The following is a 21,945-nucleotide window of genomic DNA, read 5'->3' on the forward strand; positions in this document are numbered from 1 at the left end:
AACAGAACCACATGCTTGGTGTGGTCCATTTCCCTTGGGTGCCTCCAAGAAGTGATAGAAGTTGGCACCATCTGACGAGAGGACTTGTGTGGCCTTGGTGGGGTTGGGGGAAGGGTCTGTTTGACTAGATTTCCGACCTCCCAGAGCTTCTGGTGAAAGGGAAAACGGTCTTACCCAACATGGTGGTGTGACCCCCCTGAGCCATTTTCTCTGTGGCGCGAGGTGCCAGGGTGAGTGGAAAGTATCTCACAGGAGGGAGGTGAGCTGGGCCAGCTCGCAGGGAGCAGCCACCCCAAGGAGCACCTTCAACTATGAATGATTCTCCGCAGGTCATGTGAGGAGGACGGCGAAGCAGCCCCAGGCCCTGTTGAGCTGAGAGCAGATGTAGGGCAGAGAGTGAGCCCACGGGCAAGGCAGGGGGTGAGCACACCGCCAGCAGGGCCCGCCTGGCAGGGCCCTGTGAAGGAGCTGTGTGTGCACGTGTGGCCGCCACTAACCCGCAACGTGGGCGTGGATGTGTCTCTGTGGTTGTGCCTGCCTAATTCGGCCTTGACAGCAGATACCCCTAACCTGTCTAAACACCCCAGTCAAGCCAAGTGCCAACACTAATACAGGTCTAACCAAGGTTCTTACTGGAAGGGGATTTCTAAGTTTTAGCTTGTCTCCATCTCCCTTCCTGCCTCTGGAGAACCTGGCTTCCCCATCCCCCAGCTCTATGTTTGAAGAGATTGTGTTGAAAACCAGTGGACAGAGCTTCCCCTGGGGAGAGGCTGGTGCCCCAGCACTCTTCTGACGGTAGCTGTAGGACTCAACACTGCACCCCTGCCTTCTCTAAGTCCTTATGGCCTCATCAGGGATAAAATACCTGAGAAGTAAGTAGCAGGAGAAAGCTTTTTGCCTGAGTTTGAAAGAATGGCAGCCTGAAACAAGAATGGAAAAGCTCTCTAGAAGTGGTTCTGTGACCAAGTACAGATTTTTTTCGCCCTGGATTGCTTATAGATCAGTTTTGTAGAAATCCACCTGTGCCTTTTGAAGACTACCCTTTTAAGCTTCAGGATCTGCTGTGGTTTCTAATCCTGTGTTCCTCTGAGTGCTCCCCACCCACCAGCATCCCCACTCCCGAGTCTGTGTGAGTGCAGGAATTTGAGGAAATTGGTAGAGACAGAGCACCTGTCTGCTGCAGGGCTTCCTCTCTTATCTTTGGGGTCACTCAGACTTGGGTTCAAATCCAGGATCTTCCACTGAGTAACTGAGTGTGACGTTGAGTAAGTCACCTAATCTGAGCCTAATTTCCTCACTTGTAAAGGCAACAATTGTACTCACCCTCTAGGTATGAGAGAAGGGAATCACGTGCAGCTTCCTGTTAATGTAAACCAGCCCCCCAACTTCCAGAGACTCCATGGCCTCTACAGATGAGAGGGAGGATCAGACATGAAAAGAGGCATCCAGGGAGCCTGGGTTGGAGGAGTCCCCTCAGTATGTCCCAGGCCTGCCCTGCACCCCTGCAGGAGGCTGGCCCTACACTTTCCTTGGTTCTCCTGGGCATTTTCTGATCAGTGCCTGTTGTGTTTTCTTATCAGCCTTAACTCGGCCCCGACTCCGGCTTGTGGCAGCGCCAGCCACTTGAAATCCACACCAGTGGCCACTCCATGCACTCCCCGGAGACTGAGCCTGGCCGAATCCTTCACTAACGTCCGTGAGTCCACGACCACCATGAGCACGTCCCTGGGGCTGGTGTGGCTGCTGAAGGAGCGGGGCATTTCCGCGGCTGTGTATGACCCCCAGAGCTGGGACAGGGCCGGTCGGGGCACACTCCTGCACTCCTATACTCCCAGGATGGCCGTGATCCCCTCCACGCCACCCAACTCACCTATGCAGACGCCCACATCTTCTCCACCTTCCTTCGAGTTCAAGTGCACAAGCCCTCCCTACGACAACTTCCTGGCTTCCAAGCCAGCCAGCTCCATCCTGAGGGAGGTGAGGGAGAAGAAGGCGGTCCGGAGCAGTGAAAGCCAGACCGACGTGTCTGTCTCCAACCTCAACCTCGTGGACAAAGTCAGGAGGTTTGGCGTGGCCAAAGTGGTGAACTCGGGGCGAGCCCACGTCCCCGCCTTGACTGAGGACCAGGGACCTCTTCTCTGTGGGCCCCCAGGCCCTGCGCAGGCCCTCGTCCCCAGAGGCCTGGTACCCGAAGGCCTGCCCCTCGGATGCCCCACCGTCACGAGTGCCATCGGTGGGCTGCAGCTCAACAGTGGCATCCGACGAAACCGCAGCTTCCCTACCATGGTGGGGTCCAGCATGCAGATGAAAGCCCCTGTGACACTCACCTCGGGCATCTTGATGGGTGCTAAGCTCCCCAAACAAACTAGCTTACGGTGAGGCTGGGAAGAGGCCCTTCTCCTAGAGGAGACCAGGCTGGCTCCCGCCTCCCTCTCCTCCCCCTGCCCTGCGCACGCTCCCTCTGCCCTCCTCTGCCCATCCCCTCCCGAGCTAGACAAATCAACCTCGTGCCTAATGGGGGCAGAGTGGAGACTCTGTAAAATGTGTACATAGGACTTGGAGACCTGTATCCACCCTGCCCTTCCTTCAGATCCTGCAGGAAGCGCCCCCGCACCGACATCACTCTCTTGAGGACCTAGCCTATGCTGGCGGGTGGGGGCAGGAGCAGCCGGGTGTCTTTCCTTCTTCTTTCCTTTGAGAAGCACTGAAACCCCCAAGTGTGTTCTTATCCCATGGATAGGAAACCAGTGAATTTGTGGCTGCCTGCCAGAGCCACACATCCTGAGCTATCAGGTGGCACAGTGGTTCTGCCACCCCAGCGTCACTGGGCATCTCGCCTCTCCTGCCCCGTAGGAGCGTAAGGGGCCTCCGTCCGCAGCCACGTGCAGTTGCCGTAGCTTTCATGATGGAAGAGTTGTTCTTACTTTCTGGGGTTCCAGCTTTTTTAAGACCTTAACTGCTTGGCCCCAACGGACGGTTGCTTCTTTTTTTGACCTGTGACTTTTTCTTCTCATGCCTTCGATGCGAAGTCATCCTTCCATGTTTTGTAATCCACTGTCAGGCCAGATATCTGACCTGAAAGAGAATGTATTTACACTCCTGCTGCACCATTTGGCAGCCCCTGTGTGTTCGTGTGATTTAATTTTTCCATGTTTTTTTTTTTTTTTTTTTAATATATGCAGGGAAGTAATGGTACTAGATGGGAAGTCGCAGTAAAATGTTCTCTCTATGGTTCTGTGACACCAAAATACAAGTTTCAGACACACCAAGCAGCTAGTGAGATAGCAGCTTATTTCTGGGACCCAGTGTCACAGCCAATTGATTAAGACCAGACCCAACGTGACTTTAACAATAGGACCTTAAGGAAAAGGGGTCGGGGGAAAGGTGATGAATGAAACTTGTCAACAGTGAAAGAGTAGAAACACGGCTAAAGGTAACACCAAACTGGTTCACAGAGAAACAAGGCTTTGGTGGTCCGCTGGTTCTGGTCTTTACTCTAGACCCGAGACCCTTGAGCGTATTCTCACATCTGTGGTCTTCTGTTGCAGCCATTCGATACCCTCACGTTTTGCCCTCTTGTTTCAGAAAAGAGTGGTCCCAGAAAAGCTCTTCATGTCCTTGTGCCACTTTTTATCTTTAGGAAAAGGTAGAGGTGTTGTGAGAACCATGAACAAACAGGGAGCCTGGTCCCATCGCTGTCATCCACTAAGTTTCAAACTTTTATTTATTATTTGTGTGTGCTGTATTTTAAACAAACATTCTCTGTCCTATCCAACTTGGTCACAGTGTGTCTGTGGCTTTCCAGTCCAAGCAGATCATTTATTTATTCTGATCTGGGGACTGCACATCATGGTGCTCTGTGGCCATTTGTTCCAGATGTTTATGGAAGGATAACATCATATGTAAGTAAAATCATCATTTTGCACCCCCTATTCCCCTTTTCTTCCACCCCCTTGGCAAAAGATGTATCCTTCAATTGAGTGAGTGTGAACTTTTGTCCACAGAAGATACTTTGAGAAAGTTCCCAGGACCAAGCTTCAGTCCCATGATTTCAGACTATTTATTCTCTGAACACGAGGGTGTTGGTTAATTATGTTTTCAACCCTCCTCTCTGGTATGTGTGCTCTCACTGCACGGAACTTATATCTTTTTATTTGAATGTATTTTAAAGCAGTAGGTAGAATAAAAAAGGAATATGAAAACCATGGATGGAATGGACCATTTTATGTATTCAGAGAGGAGCCACCCATCACCACAAAGGAAATACCCGTGTAAAATTCAGCAATTCAGAGGTTGCAGTATTTAGTATAGTTAATAAATGATCAACATTGTGCAACCACTACCAAAAAGTGTGTTGTAATGCATCCAAAATCAACAATAAAATTTTAATTGCTGACGAGTACCAATAAAATAAGTTCAAATGATGGAAACCACACTGCTACTGATTTGTATTTTGTTCTTTTCATTGAGGAGTTGATCTCTGAAAGACATGAGGGATTCAGCTCTTGGGAGAACTTAAATGAAAGACATATACTTCTGTTGTATCCACCTTTCTTTTAAGGTAATACTCTCCCTTTGATAAACTTCCAGTCAGAGCTGGAAGCGTGCTTTTACTTTTCAGGGCTGTATACTACTCTTCAATATGCACATGCTCACTGTGAATACATACACACCCCTGTGAACCTTTAAGTTAATTCTAAACTTTCAGTGTCACAACACTGAGATGAGAAAAATATCACATATATGCAATTTTCCACATACATGAACTTACCTATAGGACAAATTCCCAAATAGATGTTGTCATATTACCTTCTATTGGACTTGGTTGAGATTTAAAAACCAATGACAGTGGAGGATCACTAGACGGAGAAGAAAATGGCAAAACTTACTGCTGCTTTAATGTGTGGAAGCAGTGAAGTAACACAAGCAAACATAGTGTTGGTGGTTTCAGTGGCATGGATTTCAATGAAGTGCTACCATTTAGTAGTGGTGTGACCTAGGGTAAGTCACTTCTCGTTGGGTCATCCATTTTTTTTAACCTGTAAATGGGAAATCCCTTAGGTTACTGAGCTGAGGAAATAATATTTTGAACATCTATGATGGACCAGGCACTGTTCAAGGTAGTGGGGACACGGTGGTAAGTGGTCGATTTCTCTCATGGAGCATACATACAATCTTTTAACAGGGAAGAGATGACCAAACATGGCATAATAAGGGCTGTACAGAGAATTGAAATAGGCTGATCTGAAGGACTAGGTGGCTGCTTTGGGCAGTTGGGTAAGGCCTGTCCGAGGTGGCATTTGAATCGACCATGTGAGCTCTGGCACAGGAGCATCAGTGCAAAGAGAGCAGCTGCTACAAAGGCTCAAAGGTAGGAACGCACTTGGTGTGTTTGAGGATCTGAGATCAGGTCTGTGTGTCTGTGTGCCAATAAATAAGGGGCGAGTGGTTATGGCAGAGAAACCAGTGTTCATCAAATTGTCCTTGTGATGCCAATGTTTCCCAACCATTTTGCAGTGGCCAGGGCACAGGATTATTTCTGGCCAGTGGACTGTGAGCAGAGAAAAGGCCATTCATGATTTTTCCTCTCTTGCTGTAAAGTCAAGCATTTGAAATGGTAGTGTCACAAGTTGGTGGAGCCATCATCATCCCGGGTCTCCAAGGAACCATGAGACCTGCCGTCCCACATTTGACGTATGCTCTGAAGGAGAAACCAACTTTCGTTGTTAAGCCAGTGAGGTTTTAGGGTGCTTCATCAGAATCCCTGGAGCTAGGGCCCAGGTATGTTTTGCTAAGTCCTCCACGTGACCCTGGGGCTCACTAAGCTCTGAGAACCACTGTGCCAGATCAGGCAGAGTTTGATTGGGTGTCCTGCCATGGGAGGGGCCTCTGTCTCAGAGGCTCAGGGAGGCCGGGCAGCTGTAGCTATAGCCACCATGCTTGAAGGGGAGAGAGAGCGAATGAGTTAATCCACCGACTGGTGCAGGAAGCCTCTGAGACAAGGTGACCCTACATCTGGGTTTCCAGGATGAGTAGGATTTGCCAAGTGGGGAAGACATTCCAAACAGAGGGTAAAGGTATGGAGGAGGGATGGGAAAAGGAACCTAGAATGCATACTTCTAAGTAGAAAGATGAATAGAAGGACAATAGAGTTAGAGAAACCACTATTTTGCAAAACTAACTCATTTAGACAACAGTGGATGTTAAAACCAATGGGTAAGACTGGATAAATAAAGTGGACATGTGCCTCCCACAAGCTAGAATGAAAGCTGGTCATAGAACCTAGATGCTTTTTGAGGAGAAGTTGGTGGAGGTAGAAAGTTATGAATTACCTTAACTGACTGGGAAGTTATAAGAGGGATTAAGTAAAAAAAAAATTTTTTTTAATTAAATTTTTGCACATTTGGGCTCCTGGCTGGAAAACACTATGTCCTGGAAGGATTTATTTTCTTTGGCCTGTAGAGGGCACTTGGAGACAGCAGAAGACCTGAAGGAACCTGCCTGATGGTCCAATCCTAAAATCAGATGGGTATGCGTTTCCCTGAAAAGTATCAATAATTCAAGGCAGGCAACTGTCCTCCTAGAAATATTGAGGAAAGTCATGAGGCCAGGTGAACTGAAGGGAGGCTTTCATAAACCAGGGGATGGCATACACACAGGTTTAGGGTATTAGTGAAAAAATTGAGCACAGGATGGGGAGGAAACCACCCCAAATAGCTTCTTGCCACACCTAGGAGACACAGGAAAGCATTTTTAAAAAACAGTTTACAAAAAACTATTCTCTATTAAGGTATTTCCATCTTTTGAAATGAACCCACCCCCTTTCAATATATCTTTCTTTTAAAATACTTTTTTATTCTTTGTTATTGAATCCAGGGTTGGGGTAAGTACTTGTTCAGTGGTACTTAGGATCTCACCACACAAAATCCCAAGGTTCAGGCTGATCAAACTCTGAAGTTCCAAAGAACTGAAAACCAGAGAGGGAAAGCAGGGCCTTCAGCTTAAGCCAGCAACATGAAGGCTCAGCAATGCCTTGAGCAGATGTGAAAGATCCCAGGAAAGAAGGCAAGATGGATACCTGAGGAAGCCTCAGTCTGAGAGGACACGGTGCCCTACCTTAAGGAGCCTGAATTTGAGATGAGACACAGCCCCACCTCAGGGAGACCCGCTCTGAGGGGAAAGGTAGCCCCGACTTCAGGAGATCAAGTCTGATAGGAGGATGGACCTTCATCAGGGGCTTCCCGGGTGGCACGGTGGTAAAGAATCCACCTGCTAATGAAGGAGACGCAGGATTAGTCTCTGGGTCGGGAAGGTCCTGTGGAGTAGATGATGGTAACCAACACCAGTATTCTTGCCTGGAAAATTCCATGAACAGAGGAGCCTGGCTGGCTACAGTCCATGGTGTCACAAAGAGTCGGACACAACTGAGCAACTGAACCCTCATGTAGGAACCCCAAACTGAGGAAACAGCCCTGCCCTTGAGGAACCTCAGTGAAGGGGAGCACAGTAACCCTTCGAGGAGACCGAAAACAAGGGGAGACACAACTTTGAGGAAACCCAGCCTTGCCCTTGAGGACCCACAGAGAGGGGGAGATACAGAGCTCCTTCAGGGAACCCAAATCTGAGGGGAGACACAGCTCTGCAGCAAGGAGTGTGAATCAGGGAAAAATAGTCTTGCCTTCAGGAAGTCCTATTCTAAGAATGGAGCCCCATTCTAAGATGCAGTTCTTCCTCAGGGAGCCCCACTATGAGGAAATACAACCCTGCCCTTAAGAATCTACAGCGAGTGGGAGACAGCACTCCCTCCGGGACCCAGAATCTGAGAGGAAACACAGTCCTGCTCTCTAAGAACCACAGTCCGAGGGGGAGACTCCATACTAAGCTCCTTAGGGGAAATGCAATCCTGATTTCAGGCAGCCCAAATCTGAGGGCAGACACAGTCCTGTGTCTGTAGTAGCAGGGAGCGCTACTATAAGAAAACACAGCCCTGATCTCAAAGAACCATGGTCTGAGGCGAGTCTGGCTCAGGGAGCCCTACTCTGAGGGAAAACAACACCAACTTCAGGGAAACCCAGTCTGTGGAGAGATACAGCCCTGCCTTTGAGGATCACAGTGAGGGGAAGACATAGATCTCCATCAGGGAACTCAAATCTGAGGGGAGACACAACACTCTCTTCACGCAACCCTGGACTGAGGGGAGACACAGACTTGCCTTCAGGGAGCCCCATTAAGAGGAGGGGACATACCCCTTCCACAGCCAGAATCTGAGTGAAGCAGCCCTATCCTCAGGGAGTCCACATCTGAGGGGAGACAACTCTGTCCTCGAGAAGCCACAGTGAGGGGAAATCTAGCAATCCTTCAGGAAACTGTAAGGGAGTACATGCCCTACCTCAGGGAACCCCACTGTTGTGAAATACAGTCCTGCTCTCAAAGGGCCATAGTCTGAGGGGAGATACAGCCCTTATTCAGGGAGCACCACCCTGAAAGAACACAGTCTTGACTTCAAAGAAACCCAGTCTGAGAGGGAGACACAGAGCCTAATACTGAGATTAGAAACAGTCCTGCCTCAGGGAGCCCACTCTGAGGAAACATAGCCCTGCCCTTAAGGATCCATAGTGAGGGGGAGACCCAGCCTTCCCTCAGTGAATAGGAATCTGAGGTGAGATACCACCCTGTCTTCAAGGAGCTGCGGTTCGAGTGTAGACACAGCTCTGCCTTCAGGGACCATTAGTCTGAGGGGAGACACAACCCTGCCTGAGTGAACTTGAATCTAAGGGGAGATACAGACTTACCTTCAGGGACCCCCATTCTGAAGGGACATACAGCCTTTTCTCAGAGAGCCCCAAGCTGAGAGTAGAGACAGCTTTATCTTAGGGAGCTTCGCTGTGAGGAAAACTCAGCCCTGCTCTCCAAAAGCCACAGCCTGAGTGAGATACAGCTCTGTCTCAGGGAACCCCAGTCTGAAGGAAAATACAGCCCTGACTTCAGGGAGCACAAGCCTCAAGAGAGATGGAGACCCTGCCCTTGAGAATCCACAATGAAGGGGAGACACAGAGCTTCAGAGAACCTGACTCTGAGAAGGGAGCATTTCTGTCTTCAGGGAGCCCCAGTCTGAAGAGAGACACCTCCATACCCAGGGATTCTCACTATGGGAAAACACAGCCCTGCTCTTGAAGAACCACAGCCTGAGAGGAAGATATGGCCCTCCCTCAGGGTGCCCCACTCTAAGGGGAAACACAGCACTGATATCAAGGAGCTCCAATCTGTGGAGAGATACAGCTCTCCCCTTAAGGATCACAGTGAGGGGGAGATACTGAGCTCCATCAGGGAACACAAATATGAGGGGAGACACAACCTTGTCTTCAAGGAGCCCCAGAATGAGGGGAGACACAGCCTTGCTTTCAGGGAGCCCCATTAAGAGGGGGGATATAGTCCTTCCACAATTGGAATCTAAGCGAAACAGCCCTACACTCAGGGAGTCCTCATCTGAGGGGAGAGAATTCTATCCTTGAGAAGACACAGTGAGGGGAGATACAGTGATCCTTCAGGAAACTGGAAGGGGAGACACTGAAGGGGATACAAGCCCTACCTCAGGGAGCCCCACTGACTATCTAGCAGAGAAGATAGCCCTGCTCTCTAAGAGACTCAGTCTGGGAGAGAGACATAGACATGCCACACAGAGCCCGATACTGAGATCAGAAACTGCCCTGCCTCAGGGAGCCCACTCTGAGCCCTGAGCTTGAGGAGCCACCGTGGGGGGGAGACATAGCATTCCCTCAGGGACGTGGAGTCTGAGGGGAAACACACCCCTGCCTCAGGGAGGATGAATCTGAGGGAAACACAGCCTTGACTTCAGGGAGCCCCAGTCTGAAGAGAGAAATAGACCTGCCCGAGGGAACTCGAATCTGAGGGGAGATACATCCTGTCTTCAGGGAGCCCCATTCTGAAGGGAGTTAAATCCCTTCCTCAGAGAGGAATCTGAGAGAAACACAGCTCTTCCTTCAGGGAGTTCCAAGCGCTGAGAGGAGAGACTGCTTTACCTCAGGGAGTTTCACTGTGAGGAAATCTCCACCCTGCTCTCCAAGAGACAGAGTCTGAGTGAGATACAGCCTTGCTTCAGGGAACTCACTCTGAGGAACTCAATCCTGCCCTTGAGAAGCTACAATGAGGGAAGATATAATGATCCTTCAGGAAACTGGAAGGGAAGACACTGCCATACCTCAGGGAGCCCAACTATCAGGAAAGATAGTCCTGCTTTCAAAGAGACCCAATTTGGGAAGGAGACACAGACCTGCCACACATCTCGATACTGAGATCAGAAACAGCGCTGCCTCAGGGAGCCCACTCTGACCAAACACAGCCCTGAGCTTGAGGAGTGAGAGGAGTGAGTGCGCCTTCAAGGAAACCGAATCTGAGGCGAGACACAGTGCTGCCTTCCAGGGACACGCAGTCTGAAGGGAGACACAGCCCTGCATGAGGGAACTCTAATCTGAGGGGAGATACAGTCTTGCTTTCAGACCCATTCTGAAGGGAGATAAAACCCTTCCTCAGAGAGCTCAAATCTGAGGGAAACACAGCTCTTCCTTCAGGGAGCCCCAAGCTGAGAGGAGAGACTGCTTTACCTCAGGGAGCTTCACTGTGAGGTAAACTCAGCCCTGCTTTCCAAGAGTCACAGACTAGTGGAGTATATAGCTCTGCCTCAGGGAGGGCAAATCTGAGGGTTCAAACAGCCTTGCCTTCAGGGTGCCCCATTCAGAGTAGAGATACAGCTCTTCTGCAGAGAGCCCAAAATTGAGGGAAACACACACCTACCCTCAGGGAACCACAAGCTGAGGAAACACAGCCCTGCTCTCAAAGAGTCACAGTCTGAGCGGGAGATACAGCCCTGCTTCCAAAATCCTAAGTCTGAGGGGAGCAGCTCTTCTTCAAGAAGCCCCGGTCTGAGGGAAGATGCAATAGTGCCTCAGGGAGCTTCAGTCTGAGGAAACACAGCTCTGCCCTTGAGGAGACACGGAGAGAGGGAGATACAGCGTTCCCCCACAGGGGTCACTTGCTTTCATTCTTTCACTGCCTTCGCAGAGGTTCAACCCTTAGTGCGGGAACTAAATCCTGCCAGTTGCGAGGCACTTGGCCAAAAGAAAATACCGCCAGGACATCTTCCAGCCCACTGTGATAACAGAAAGAGCCCTGCCTCAGGGAACCACTCTCAGCCACACAGCACTTGGACTTCCCTGGTGGCCCAGTGGTTAAAAATCCTCCTGCCAACGCAGGGGACACGGGAAGATCTCACGTGCCAGCGTGCCAGAAGTACCGAGCGCCCCGGCCCAGGTCCCTTCCTCTAGAGCTGCTGCTCTGCGATGAGAGGCCATGTGCCGCTCCTCAAGGGAGAGTAGCAGGCCAGCTCTCTGCAGCTAGAGAAAGCCTGAGCCCAGCAACAAAGATTTAACACAGCCAAAATAGTAATAATAAATAAATTAGTTAATTATAACAAGAACACAGAACAGTCTGAGGGAGAGACATAACCCTGTTTCAGAGTGCCTCATTATGAGGAAAAACAGCCCTGCTCTTGAAGACCCAGTCTGAGGAGATACAGCCCTGCCTCAGAAACTCCAAGTCTGAGGGGAGCAGCTGTTTGTCAGGAAGCCCCGGTCTGAGGGAAGATGCGCCCTGCCTTAGAAAGTTTCAGTCTGAGGAAACACAGCTCTGCCCTTGAGGAGACACAGGAAGGGGGAGATACAGTGTCCCCTCAGGGTCACTCGCTGCTTTCACTCTTTCACTGCCCTCACAGGGGGTCAACCAGTAGTGGTAGTGCGAGGGGCATAGCCAAAAGAAAACAAAAAACCCGCCAAGACTACTGGAACCCCAGTGTGATAACAGAAACAGCCCTGCCTCTGGAAACCACTCTCAGACACACAGCTCTTGGGCTTCCTGGTGGTCCAATGGTTAAGAAGCCAACTGCCAATTCAGGAGACGCAGAAGATCTCGCTGTCAGGCGCCACAAGTACTGAGCGTCACCCCCCTCCCTACCCCAGAATCACAGCTCCGCTATGGGAAGCCTCATGTCCGCAACAGTGAGTAGCACCCCCGATCTCTGCAACTAGGGAAAGCCCCAGCAACAAAGACCCAGTGCAGCCAACGTAATAATAATAAAAAATAAATTAGTTAATTATTTTTTAAAAAGAAAAAAAATCAGCACAGTCTGAGGAGAGACACAGCCTTGTTTCAGGGTGCTTCCTGTGAGGAAAACAGAAACACAGCCCTGTTCTTGAAGAGCCACAGTCTGAGGGCAAGATACAGCCCTGCCTCAGAGAGCTCACTCTGAAGAAACACAACCCTGTCCTTGAGAACCACAGGGGGCAGGAGATAACAACCTTCCTTCAGGGAAGCAGAAAATAAGGGGAGACACAGCCCTCCCTTAGGGAGCCCCAGTCTGAGGGAAGGCACAGGGCAAGGCAGAATTCAACAGGGTTTTCTAGGGGCAGGCAGCTGCAGCACTGGGGGCCATTGGTAGCGGAGACTCACAAGTGCAGGTCAACGTTTAGCGACCTTATTCAGAAGAGAAAAGCCAGAGACGTGTTTTCTTCCAAGCCCCCCGGTATATAAACCCTTGGTCTTCCCAGAGACTTCTGTTTGTCCCCTGTGACAATAAGTAGACTAGCAGAATAACAGCAACAGCATCCATGTGACTCTTCACTCTCCTGGTTGCCTAAGTTCCAGCCACCGGTGTTCATCGCCCTTGGGTCACTAGTCTGTGAGAAGATATTGCCTTCTGTGCTCAGCTGTATGAGTGGCTGACCCACCACAGAAATGGTTGTTTGGCTTGGGAACTGGGTAGGAAGATCCCTTCATTTGCATCAGCTGATGCCCAGTCTCTGGTCCCCTCTGAGGCTGCTGTCAAGGCCAGAGTTCTGACCAGCAGATTACACAGGGGTGAAGACAAGGGGCTTAGCCAGGTGTCAAATCCCTGGGACTTTAAGAACATGTAGTGTGGTACTTCTCAACCCTTAATGGTGAAGGATCAGTTGGTTGGTTTTATTTTTCAAACGGATCTGTCATGTTCCAATATTTTTGTAACATGCAATAAGTTACAGAAAAAAATAAAATTAAAAAATCCAAAATGCAAGACCAACTTCTTAATTACTAGACTCAACAGACATTAAATTGCATTTCTAAAGTACATTACATGCACTCAATGGAACTTAGCATTTTTACTAATTTGGAATTGTTTTTCATTTCAGTTTTCCTCCACTGAAATCTGGAAACCATGAGCTGCTCACTAATTAGAGGTAACCATAGTTACCAACTTGTCTTCAAAATACATTTAGGAGTTCCTTTTTATCCTTGAGTTTAATTCTACAAAAAGAATTTGTCAGTGGCTCTTATTCCCTTTTCAGTTTCATTGAGTGATTTTCCAAACCCTGGAGCCTTTTGGCAGTCATATTAAAAGTTCCAATATTAAGATTTAAAGAAATCACCCATTCTTAGACTAAACAGTCCGGGGCCCTGAATTATCGAGTTTTGAAACTTCAGCTGACTGAGAGGGTTAATCAGCAGGTTGACAAAGAAGTGGGCCTGAATTCTGCAGATTTCAGTGCAACTCTCTACAGAGAGGAGCTGGCAACCATAGGAGTGGTTTTTTTTTTTTAACTGTCCACTTGAGGGCATTGTCATCCTCTGTAGGGGAGGAATGGATGCCCATTTCTTCAGTTAACTAAGTTACTAAGTATAAAGAAATTCACTGACACCTGATTTGTTGCCGTGGTGATTAGATGTCCCTTTGAGACTGGCTCCAAGAGCAGCTGCCCAGCTGTACTACCCGTTAATTCAGCCAGTTCTGCTGCTCTGTTCTCTCCCAGCCTTTGAATATTATTAGTATCTGCCATAATTCCTGAAGCACTGTACTGTGATTTTGTAAATCTCCCACTGGAGCTCTTGGTTGCTGTACTTGCCACATCAGCATAGTGCCTGACATACAGGTGTGCTTCCATACATGTTGTTGGGTCAGTGAAGGGCTTATAACAGTATACACAAGGTGATAAAGAGAGCAGTTGAATCCTTTCCAGAATGGAACTTGGAAAAAGATCAAACAATGTGAGTCACTCTGGCTATAGTCCAGAAGTGTTAGGGCAGGAAAGGCTTGAACTCTTGCCAATTCTCCCTGTTTCTATGTGCCCAGACCAGCATATGAGCCATGGGAACGAAAAGGTAGAAAAGTTGCTAGTCTTGGAGCTTGATTAGATATAATATCCCACTTGTCAGTGACTCTTGTGCTCTTTTGAGAGTTTTCCAAACCAGAAGGCTCTTGGAAATTATAGTAAAGTATTCAGAATTAAGATAATAACATAAGCCACCAATCTTAGAGAATACCCTGATGGTGTGAGTGACTCGGTTTTTAAATTTCATCACATCTTGAGACAATATTTCATCAAGATCCTAGAGTTCCGTTAGAAACTACCAGGTTCTGGTGGGCAAAGAGGATGCAGGAGCAGGCCTGGAAGACTGTGTGTGGGACTTTTCTTGAACTTAACATAACCTAGGACTTAAAGTGCAGTCTGGGGCACAGCAAACCCATGTCCAGGAGATATCGCTTAGTTCTGGCTCAAGGAAAAAAAAAGGGAATTCCTAATGGCCAGAGAGCATAAATATTCCATTTTTCTTTTCCTCTTTCATGCCACAGCCCCCTGGCAAACACACAGCCACAGTGGTAACAGTCAGTCTTGAGCCTGGCTGAGGCCAAAACTGAGGAAGAGGAAACTAGCTCTTGGATTGGAGGAGTTATGCTCTCAAGAGGGTCTCATCAACCCCTATTGCTTTTTTTCACTCACAGTTCTTCCATTACTCAGACTTGAACATGGGCCCAAATATGAGAGTGTGTGGTAGAACAGGATAATCAGAGCCAAGTTTTTGGGTGGAGGACCAAAAAGGAGAGTCCCAGGGACCTAGAAAGTTCTGGGGAGATTGTAGAGAGAGGGAGAGTAGCTCAGGAAGGCAACCCCATATAGTCGTTAATGAATTCCAGGCCTCAACCCCAAGCCATGCATGCTTGGATCTGGTCCTACTTGGCATATCAAAGACTGAGAACTAAAGTAACACATAGACTACCAACTACTTCCCAGACTGTCACTGGGCAGTGTCCAACTGATATGGAACCAAAATGCAGTGTTCCTTGTAAAGTAAACTGACTACCTTTCTTTCCAATGTCTGTCTCCTTTGGGGCTTCATGTCCTATTGCATCAGGCCACCTGGGGCCTTTGCTGGATAAAACCCAGGTCCCTTTTCTCTGATCATCGACTGTAGGGATTCATCCTTGGGTCCCATATGTCAGGAATCCCTCCTTGAACTTTCTGAAGACTAAAGGACCTTTTGCCATTTGTAGACACAGAGAAAGAGGGACAGAAGAAAATCACTTTAATAGCATTGTAACACATTAGGACTGGGGATCACAGATAAGGAAAACATTCTGTTGTCTTTTTGTACATTTCTGCCAAGGTGCAAAGTTGTGTTGGACAATGATACAGACAGATTTTTCACATTGAAAACTTAATAAATAGATACTTTAAATGTCAGACATCAGAGACGAGTGATGAGTGTGATTGTTTTCTTATTCTGCCTCCTTTGAGTCAGGAGGTTGCTTCCTATCACACTGCTGAAGGCCAGGTCTTCTAGGAGGTGTATTCAAACTCCTCAGCACTGCGCCGGCCAAAATCCATCCAGCCCATATAGTCCCGGTCACTTATCCTGTGGCTGGGGTCCAGGCTCTGCAGGTTCTTGATCACAGACATTCGGCCAGAAGGAGCTAGGGGCAGAGAGGAAGGAAACAGGATAATTATATCTAAGAGCATCACTAGTTCCTATTGTAAAGGCAAATAATAGAAAAGGCCAGGCAAGATGTAACATACACCCTCTTAAATGTATCAAAGAGGTATCAAGAGAGTGAGATTGTTGGGCCAAAACCTAAGAGAAAAGAAAGACCCATGTCTATGTAACTGGAGAGAGGGTAGTATTTTCTAGTCATGGGTGTAGTTTGCAATCTGTAAGAATTTAGGTGAATTAATTTATTCTTGCCTTTCATAGCTGAGACCTGCCTAGGTTTTCCTACTCGGGGTGTTTTCCCTTATGTAGCAGGATTTCCCCAGTAGTACCCATCTCTAAAGTTTACCCCTTAAGGGCCTTTCCTGGTGGTCAAGTGGTTCAGGCTCCATGCTCTCAAGGTAGGGGGCATGGTTCATTCTCTAGTTGGGGAACTAAGATCCTACAGGGCAAAAAAAATAAAATTTACCCCTTAATATCCCTGAGCCAACCTGACTTTTGTCAAGGTAATGTGATGACAATATTTTGATGTTACAATGGCTTTTCTAAAATGGAATCCAATCTCACTGTTAGGTAAATGCTGTTTTAAAATTATTAATTTGAAAGCTACCTTCTTTTTCTGAAAAAAAAAAAAAAAAGGAAAACGATATTGAGAAAAAGACACATCAGCAGATTAAAATCTTAGCATCTCAGTAACACTCAAAGAAGGGTGGGTAGAACAGAGGTAGTTTAGTAAAGCCATTTTGACCAACATGCAATCATTGAACCTGAAATGGACCCATGGGCATGGGAGTTGTGTCCTTTGGAACAGGATGAGTCCAGGTATGATTCATGTTGAGTGGGCAGGGCCATGATGAGGCATGTGACTGTTCTGGCCCACAGATCATAGACACTGGCATCCTGGAGATAAAGTCAGTATCATACTTTCATTGTACAAACCAAGGGGCAAGAGCGGTCCCTCAGGGATCTCAGTGGGCAAAGCCCAGGTGGCTTCAAGAGCAGAAGGGTAGAGGCTCACTCGATGGTTCCTATTATATTGGGGGCCACTGTGTCCCCACTGCTCACAGTGCTGGCACTGAGCCCTTCTGAAGGCTGACCTTGCCAACTGCTGCTCACAAGCTGCATCAAGTCAGAGCACAGCTTATTTATTGATGACACTGCAGAAGCAGGTATCCTGATAATCAAATAAAGCTAGCTAAATTAAAAATCAGAAACAACCCTACGGAGCAGTGTCCCCACCCTTTCTTCCTATCCCCTTTCTCTCCCCTCCCCTTTACTTCTCAGTCTTGGAACTAAGCATCACCCCAGCACATTCCAGCTCTTTTGCAGGCATTGTCAGTCTATGCAGAGGAAATCAGCCTCTGCTGTTTGTTTGTTTAACACCTATCAGATGAACTATTAGTCCCTGCATTCAGCAAAATTCTCAGACCCAGTTATCTGTACACAGTCACACCAAAATATGCCTCATCCTCCTGCCTGTTGCTGCTGAATGCCCCCTCCAAGGGCTGGGTACCACTGGAATGCCACCTAATGGGAGCAGCATGGCAGCTTCAGCATGAACAGCAACCTCAGCGGTTGTGGTCAGGGGCATCGTGTGCAGTGTGGAAGCTATGCCTGTATCACCCAGAATCTCCCCATGCCACACATGGTTCTGTGTATTTACCAGAGTCCTCACTCACTTCCCCATTGCGTACACAGAGCAGGCACTTACAACCAGCTCACACAACTGAAGGGCTTGGCTCCTTGAAACTTTAAAACTTGTAATAAGCAGCACAGCTGGGAAGCTGAATGGTTTCTAGACCCTCTGGGGAGGGCAGGACTTGAGTAAATTCCCAGCCCTTCTGCTGTCGAGATGTGCTACCAATCTAGGCACTCCGTCTTCCAGAATCCCAGCTTCCACACTGACACAATGAGGATGACAGACCCTACTGCACAGGATTATTGTGAGGACAGAGAGAGATAATACAGATGGAGCACTGGACTGTGCGGGGCTTGGGGGAGGTGCACACTAATAGAATTCCTTCTCTTCAGATCACTGACATCTCCATAGACAGTTCTTAATGATAAACTCTTGAGCTCTCCCCTAAGGGTGCATTATCTTATTTAGAATCTTTAAGCATGGCATATACTACAGTTGAGTAAATATTCACTGTGATCTCAAAATGTATAAAACAAAGAAACCGTATAGATGGAGCTACTTATTTCTAGTTCATATTTATCAAATAGAAGAGAATGATTTTTTTTTTTTTTTCCAGCGAGCACTGATCCTTGGTGTTGGCAGCTAAAGTTTCAAGTGACGATTCTTCCCATATGGGTTTGTTTGTCACTGCAGGCTAAAGGCAAAGGGCTGAGAAAAGACAGCAGGAAGGCCCTTCCAGCTAAGAGTTGTGATATAAAGTCACTGTGAAGTGTCAGTTCTGGGGAAATCATTTGGTAACTGGCTTCTTTCCCAAAACTGTTTCTGGTGGATCTTTCCTGAAGGTAGGAAGGGGCTTCCAGATTATGGCCAATGAAAAACCTAGGATATTCAACCCATATCCAAGGACAGATTTTAAACTACTTTCAGACAGTCAGCAGGAACCTCCAAATTTTCAGACATTCTCTGTCATCTGTCTAATATTTCCAGATCTTTCAATATAATTAGGAGGAAAGCAAAATAGAAGATGGTAGTTGGGACAATCCCCCAATAAGAGGATGAAATGTAATACATCATCTTCTATTTTTTTTTTCCTTCTGAAATGCCCTGGTCAAAAAGGTCCCTTCTCACCTTTCTATGGAATTGTAGGAGACTCTGGAGAGCCCAATCCTTTATTTTCTCCCCATCTCATCAAGCCACAAGTTAAAGTTCAAATCCAGACCCCAGAACCCCAGCAGGTTAAGAGAGCCTTGTGGGAAAGGAGCCCACCTCCCACCTCTCCCAGCAGCATTTGCTGGTTTATCATCCAGCCATATTGGTCCAATTTAAAACACGGCTTCACCATTAGTGTCACTTTAGATAAAGCTGATAGGAAAAAAATCTGTCCCAGTTCAAATCATGATTTCCAAGGACCCTAGAGATGAATGAGCCTCCCTCTGAATCTCATGAAGAGCTAGAAGGAGCCGAGGAGAACCCCACCTCATGCCCTCCTTACAGATGAGACAGTCAGGCCCAGGAAAGGGACAGGGCTGTCCGTATGCCACTCAGCTACTGAGCTGAAGAATTACTTTATTCCTAGAGAAAGACTTTGATGCTGAGGAAAGTGTGACTTGTTTAGCTCCTGCCGCAGTTAGGTCTGTGTCTCCAACAGCAAAGGAAAAATAAACACATCTCTTGCTGGGTCATCATCTTAAACCACTGCTAAAAGAGGACTCAAAACTGCTCCTGATTCTTTCTTCCTGTTACCTACTTCCATGAAAATCGACACATAGTCACTTCTTCTTAGACTGTTGCTGTCAGCTCTCAAGTATTCTTAGCACTGACCATTGCCTGCTAGAGGGTTTCCAAATGCAGTAGCTGGGCAGCTCCTGGGGCGTTTATATTTACAGTAGAGGGTGTTTAGTGGATCTGCAAACTCTTTCTGAGTTAGTAATTTGCTCAGTAATCATCTTTTAATATCTTTACAAAATGTTGAACCTAAACAGCAACACAGTGCCAAAAATTAGTTTAAAGAAAGCTTTCTCTTAATAAAGTCCTGCCCCTTCCCTCTCAGTTTGCTACAAAGGAAGTACAGAAAACTGCACTGTCTGGGGCAAGCAGAATCAGAGAAAAGAAAGTGAAAACCCTTTCACCTTATCGTGTTGCCCAGGTACCCCCTGGCTCCCCAGGAGTCGCCCACCTTCACTAGCCCGATGGTAGAGAAGAAGGTCAGGCCTGGAGGCAGAAGGGAGGGACAGAGAGGCGGCCTGCGTACCTTTCCGAGCCTGCTGGATGTACCTGGCCAGCAGCGCGCCCAGGTGTGCTCGGGGCTCGTCGTCCGCCCTCGGCACCGCCCTCAGCTGCCTGCGGGGCGCCTCCTCCGCCTGCTGCGCCCGAGGGCCCGTGGGGTCCGCGTGAGGCACCGGCTGCGCCAGGGCGCCCGCCGCCAGGACCGCCGTCAGCAAGCACAGGCATACGCCGCGGTTCATGGCTGCGGGGAGCAGAGGGAAGGGGACGTGAACGAAAAGGTGCGGCATCCGTGGCCTCCTGAGGAGGGTCGGACACCCAAGGTACAGAGGAGGGGGCTCAGCCCAAAGGCGCGGGACTCCGGATCCCCCAGCACTAAGGAGCCGGGGACCCCAGCACGCGCGTTCGGGCGCACCGCGTTCCTCTTTGGGGTGAACCGCAGGCGGGGACCCGGAGTGGTGCGGGGGACGGAGACAGACCCTGTCCTCTGCCCTGTTGAGCAGAAAGAAAGTCTTCTGTTTTCCTTTAGTTTGAGGAAGTGTTACAGCGTCGTCTCTCTTCTCCTAACTGGAAAAACAAGAGATTAAAGACAGGTGAAAATTATCCGAAAGGGACGACTCTAGGAAAAATAAGAGCCTTGAAGAAAAGAGGCACCTTACCAGAGAGCTAAGACGCTTCAAATAGGGAAATAAATGGTGAAAAACGGAGAAGCATTGTTTAAAATGTGAGACCAATACATAAAAGCCGCATTTTTCAAGTTTCCACAAGGTGCAAATGGGAATTGGCAGTGAACAACTATGTAAAACACATGCAGGGTTTTAAAAAAAAACAGAAATCTGCGCTCAGTCCTCCGGCGTCCGCCAAGCACCGCTGCGTTTCAGATCCGCGCAGATAAAACACTGGGACAGTTCTATCCCCCAAACCTTGAGTTTCCCCGCAGTATTCAGAAAATGAATTTAAATTGAAAACCTCTCGGTAGTTTATTTGAAAAGATTGTAAAGTTCACTGGACCGCTGTATAACATCTAGCGAATCGCAATTTGCCCGCTAACCCGAGCAAATAGATGCTCCAGCGTCGCCTGCGCTGGAGAACAAAGCAAGCGGGTAGAAGTCTGTAAACCAGTCCTACCCACCCAGCCCGCACTGCCCTTTGTGACTTGGAGAAATGTCTTTCGGGCTGTCGGAAAGAAGACACAGAAAACAGTAAAATGAAATGGAAGGGGAACAGAAGTGAAGAACCCTTCTTCGAGGACACTTGGATCCCCGAGAGCCGGGAACCTACCTTCGGAGTAGTACGCAGCCGGCTTCGCGTTGCAGCCAGAGCAGCCGGGGAGCTGAGCCAAGTTCAAGGTAGGCGGGCAGGAGGCTGCCTCTTAAATAGCCCCGCCTGAGTCGTTGGCCAGTCATCTGTTTACCCAGGACTGACGCAGAGGGGTAGCGGCACGTGCTCCGAGGGCGGCCGCCAGGGCGACAATAGATTGAGGTGGCTGCTGGGAGAGAGGGGGCAATGGCCATGTGGAGCCGGGTTGGGGGCGGGGTGGGTGGCGTTAGCCGCGTCTCGGTCGGAGGGACTTCCTCCCCAGCTGCGTGCACCCCCTCTCCCTTGCCCATTCTAGCGCGAAGCTCCCTGTCTTCAGGGAGGGAGACCTAGGCATGGGACTCTCCTGCGGGATGGAGAAGCTGCCCGCGTGCCTGTGGTTCGCTTTGGGGACGAGAGGCGCCGGAAAGGAAACCGGGGACAGGATGGGGTGGCACTAGACAGTGCTGGGTGTCAGCAAAGTGCAATTCTGAGATGGTGGAAGTGTCGGCCCCTCTTGGAGCATCCCAAGCTGCTCTGGTCTTTTAACTTTGTTCTCAGCCTCTAGATCCCAGAATCCCGAGGTCAAGGGTCCCTGGATCAGCGAAAGGGCCCCTCCACGGCTGGCTGCGGGCGTCGCGGACTCTGCTTTACGTAGCTGTAAAATGAGGATGAGGCTATTGGGCTTTGCCCGGAGTTTGGGAAAGGGCTGTGTTTTCTTCCAAGCGGAGCTACGTTCTGCCCGCGGCGCCCGCAACTCCTGTCGCCAAGCGGCGCCAGCGAGTGTCCCCAAAAGCCCCCCAGTCGCCGTTACCCTCTGGCATCGGCATCCGCCAGTCCCATCTTCCCCAGTTTTCACACTTGGGCCGGTACCCGCCGTCTTTGAAATAAAGAACTCGCTCTGGTCACTCACCCCCCCAGTGGGGACGCGGGAGGCGCCGCGGCAGCTGTGCGCCCTTCCCTGCGGGGTCGCGCCC

At 48.9% G+C, this 21,945-nt stretch overlaps 2 protein-coding genes across 6 annotated transcripts in view; one reads left to right on the top strand and one right to left on the bottom strand.

Annotated features, from left to right (window-relative positions):
• Window positions 1-4,428, top strand: part of TRAK1 (trafficking kinesin protein 1) — a 99,049-nt gene extending 94,621 nt beyond the window's left edge. For 4 of the 5 annotated variants that reach the window (XM_065933106.1, XM_065933102.1, XM_065933103.1 and 1 more), the window contains exon 16: window positions 1,581-4,428. In XM_065933106.1, the coding sequence (XP_065789178.1) occupies window positions 1,581-2,379 (799 nt within the window). In that variant the 3' untranslated portion in view covers window positions 2,380-4,428. Of the gene's footprint in view, window positions 1-329; window positions 421-1,580 lie in introns of all 5 variants that reach the window. The other variant, XM_065933107.1, reaches the window with a different exon arrangement.
• An 11,208-nt stretch (window positions 4,429-15,636) lies between these two features.
• Window positions 15,637-20,976, bottom strand: CCK (cholecystokinin). Its single transcript, XM_065932235.1, has 4 exons — window positions 20,954-20,976; window positions 20,152-20,239; window positions 19,701-19,916; window positions 15,637-15,796 (listed from the first exon to the last, which is right to left on the bottom strand). Exons 3-4 carry the CDS (start codon window positions 19,912-19,914, stop codon window positions 15,663-15,665), a joined length of 348 nt encoding a protein of 115 aa, XP_065788307.1. The 5' UTR covers window positions 19,915-19,916; window positions 20,152-20,239; window positions 20,954-20,976; the 3' UTR covers window positions 15,637-15,662.
• Between the last annotated feature and the right edge of the window lie 969 nt (window positions 20,977-21,945).

The sequence above is a fragment of the Muntiacus reevesi genome, chromosome 4 (assembly GCF_963930625.1).
Source record: "Muntiacus reevesi chromosome 4, mMunRee1.1, whole genome shotgun sequence".
NCBI classification, from domain to species: domain Eukaryota; kingdom Metazoa; phylum Chordata; class Mammalia; order Artiodactyla; family Cervidae; genus Muntiacus; species Muntiacus reevesi.

Excerpts from the sequence above, each read along its gene's own strand:
- CCK (XM_065932235.1), bottom strand. The coding sequence starts at position 19,914 with ATGAACCGCGGCGTATGCCTGTGCTTGCTGACGGCGGTCCTGGCGGCG. Across the intron at positions 15,797-19,700 it reads CATCCAGCAGGCTCGGAAAG|CTCCTTCTGGCCGAATGTCT; the intron begins GTACGCAGGCCG and ends CTCTGCCCCTAG.